General features: G+C 30.2%; 1 protein-coding gene across 2 annotated transcripts in view; it reads left to right on the top strand.

Moving 5' to 3' along the window:
- The window catches only part of LOC108737217 (putative ATP-dependent RNA helicase me31b), a 20,857-nt gene extending 18,028 nt beyond the window's left edge, over positions 1–2,829 (top strand). The window contains exon 8 of one of the 2 annotated variants that reach the window (XM_018469941.1): positions 1,217–2,829. In XM_018469941.1, coding sequence (XP_018325443.1) covers positions 1,217–1,473 — 257 coding nt within the window. In that variant the 3' untranslated portion in view covers positions 1,474–2,829. The remainder of the gene's footprint in view (positions 1–1,216) is intronic. The other variant, XM_018469942.1, reaches the window with a different exon arrangement.
- Positions 2,830–3,720: the final 891 nt, after the last annotated feature.

Here is a 3,720-nt window from a genome sequence, read left to right as displayed (position 1 = left end):
TTTTATCCGAGATATAAAAAAATATTATTTTATAAATATATATGTATATAAAATGTAAGCTGTAAAAAAACTTATTTTTGAAGAACTTTGAAGCATAGAGAATAGCGACTTTTATGCATATTTAGACTTTCAATAATTCATAACTCGGACATGTTTCTATTTGCATTTTACTTGCTTATGTAGATGTTTCTTTGCTTCGTTTCTTTTTTTTTTATTATACTTCACGATAAAGCTAGTGGCGGCTTATTACATTAAAATATAACTGTTAATCAAGGTAATTCTGATTAGTATGCAAGTTACAGCTATTTAAAATAACACAGAATACAGATGTGTAATGACTAAAAGTGGAGATACACCCCACATGGACCAAATTTGCCAAGTTATCTTGGTGTAGATGTTCAGAAGCAGGTCGTAGGAGTAGCAACGTAAAGGTGCATCACGGCCGGAACTGTATTCGACTGCTGCTTAAACGCATATTTAGAGAGTCATTTCGTCAATAAATGACGAAATTGAGGGACAGATATGCTAAATCATTTTTATGATGATCTAATGGATTGTTGTTTTTGTACTGCTATTCGTCATCATCATGAACATTTGACTTACCCTATATTGATATACAGGGTGTTTCAAATAAATAGTAAACTTAAGCTTAAGTAAATGCGAAGGGTGAGTAAAGCAGCGTGATTAATGGACAAAAAAAATTGTAAGAAAACTAGAACTAGAAAATACGATAGTTATTGTAAGCAAATACGTCAAGACTCATGTAATGACTGAATACAACCCTAGAAAATTTTGCTAGTCATGAGCATTAGTCATTACTTTCGCCAATATTCGGTGATAACAGGTTAATATTTATTTTGATTTGGTCTATCGTAAAATTGAACAGAGAACCTATAGATGAAACGAAATCTATTTCGCTAACGTGGAAAGTTTTTGTATAATAATAATAAAGTTATACTCATAATAAACGATTTCCACCAGAATCTCTCATAATGTAAAAACTTAAATCGCGTTTCGATATCGAGGGTGTCATCCTCAGATAATTGAGTTCACACAGAACTTATTTTAATTTTCATGTACTAAAAATCGATAATTTTGGACCGATATGACTGTCGCGGACTTTCACTTTAAATACTAAGGGGATCTACGAAAGATAAATATAAATGCTAACAATTCTAATAGTTTGACATACCTACAATTATATTTATTTTTACAGGGATTGATGTGCAAGCGGTCAATGTTGTAATAAACTTTGATTTTCCAAAAATGGCAGAGACATATTTACACCGAATTGGCAGATCTGGCAGATTTGGACATTTAGGTATTGCCATCAATTTAATTACATACGACGACAGATTTGCTTTGCATCGCATTGAACAAGAGCTAGGTACAGAAATCAAACCTATTCCGAAAGTGATTGATCCTGCCTTGTATGTAACAAATATGGAGGATGAACCTCACGAAGAAAAGTAATGTCGTCATACTAGGCTAGTGTACAGTGAACACCTTTCGTGTATAATACTGTTTTTGTTACCTTTTAAAGAACTAACATTCTTCTATGGAATTTATCTGCTTTGTCAGTGGAAACGTCCGAATGAATTTTGTTCATTTGTAGAACGGTGTTACTTAATTTATTATATAAGTTGCGCTTTTATAAGTTACAAAAAAAAATGGAACGTAAAATTCAAAATTTCTATTTTTACCAGTAGAGATGAGATGTATCGTGACATTAAAATTTTTTTTTTGTAATTATAGACTCAATCTACTTTTAATCAACTGGTAAGCTACAAAATGTGCTTTAATTTTACGTTTCATTTTTCACTCGGCTCATTTTTACGTTGTGACTTCCACCAGAATCTCCCATAATGTAAAAATTGGGCTTTTCAACGTAAAATCAGGCTACGGATCTCATTTATTTATTCAACATGAGTTGCGGTCTAAAGTTATTAGAACTTCTTATACAGCAGTGATTAGACGATAAATAATAGAATAGACTGAAATTGTTGATGGAACATTTACATGAGAAGTGAAGATATGCTGCCGCTTTAGGCGTTAATCGATTATTTTTTCAAAGGAGATTCACTAGCTAGTTTCGCTACTGTTGAAACTAGACTTACGCATTATAATCAAAGGAAGAAATTAAATTTTCTTCTTAACAACCATTCTTTACATAGAACTGGTATGAATCTTTGTGAAATTACGGGCCTACATTTAGGGATTTGACTATAAAATTATTTTAGGCCGTAGTACAAGTTTTTATTGAGGTCAATATTAAAAATAAACAAATTATTCAAAATTGGGAGGGGAAGTTGTAATACTCTAGTATGTTGCTTTTATGTCATTCAGTTTGGAATTGTAATTTAATTTTATATGAACTAGAAAATACTAATCTTTTATAAAAGCACCATACTGGATAATTATTGTATAATAAAAAAATGTGAAGAGATCGTAAAATTTACATCGCATATAAGAATTTTGATATTTTTTTGTTTGATATTTTTGGGACAGACATTTAGGTTTTCTTTTATCAAAAACAATAAATTCTAAGTGCAGCTATCTGACAAAAATCCTAATGTTATACATTCTTTTTCAAATTCGTTGTATAATAAATAATGTGTATTTATTATTTAAGTAAATATCTGCACTTAAATTTTACTTCAATTACACAATTTTTTTTAATTATTTTATGTTCTTATTTTGAGTCTTTTATTTAAAAATTTTTTGTACTATAAAATGATGTATTCAAATTATGCCTAGTTATTAATAATTATTCGAAATTTTCTCAAGCTGAAATTTATTATATAAAAAAAAAATAAATTCTCTTCGCAATTGTTGTTTATATTAAACTCTGACTAATGATAATAATAGATAGTAAAACCGACAGATTGGCCGATGCTGTAAAAAATAACCATAATAATACTTTAAAAATTGTACAGACCTGACGCTCGAAGCTGGCGGAAATCTTAAAATGGCGTGGATCCGCAGTGGCAAGTGTAGGTAGTTTTAGGTATAACAATTACAGCCCTCTTTCTTCAGTGTCCCTACTAGGGGCGTAGATTAAATATTTAAATGATCAGTTTACAAAATTAAAAAAAAGATGTAGTTATTCGGTTGGCTTTCCTGTTGTAAATATTTAAAGTTTATATAAAAAAGAAATAGGCGCAGTAATTTAGTTTAACATGATTTATTTAAATGTGTTAGATAACGGGCAAGTAATCGACATACATACAGAAGAACTAATTGTTGATGTCGATGACAGTAAAATTTATTTCGATGAGGGCCGTGAATGTGAAAACTAACTACAAAAAAAAAAACATTAGGTTTATTTATTTTTTTTTGTTATGTTTGTATACTATTTCCTAGTACGCTGTTCTGTCTGTATTAATATAATAGTTTACGCCTACTGAAAATTTATTTGTGTATCAGTTAGGAGTGATCTACCCAAATAGGCCATAAATGGGCAAGTGCCTGCGCGACCGTTCGCCAGCTTTTTTCGTCCGACCTGTATTTTTATTGGGTTGGGAGATTTCTAACTGGCGTTTTAATGTATTCTGAAAAGAGAAAAATAACCGTTTTATTTCATTACTTACAAATTCGTAATAAGAAACTCGTTCATGTTTCTTTTTTAAATCAATAAATGTGTCATAAAATTTTATTTCAAATAATCGTAAGACCAAAGAACTTACCTTAAGTGATGTTCGATCTTGATTATATGAAGGC

The sequence above is a fragment of the Agrilus planipennis genome, unplaced genomic scaffold (genome assembly GCF_000699045.2).
Source record: "Agrilus planipennis isolate EAB-ADULT unplaced genomic scaffold, Apla_2.0 scaffold81, whole genome shotgun sequence".
Lineage (NCBI taxonomy): Eukaryota > Metazoa > Arthropoda > Insecta > Coleoptera > Buprestidae > Agrilus > Agrilus planipennis.
The sequence above is the reverse complement of the archived record's forward strand: the minus strand, read 5'-3'. Positions and strand labels throughout refer to the sequence as shown.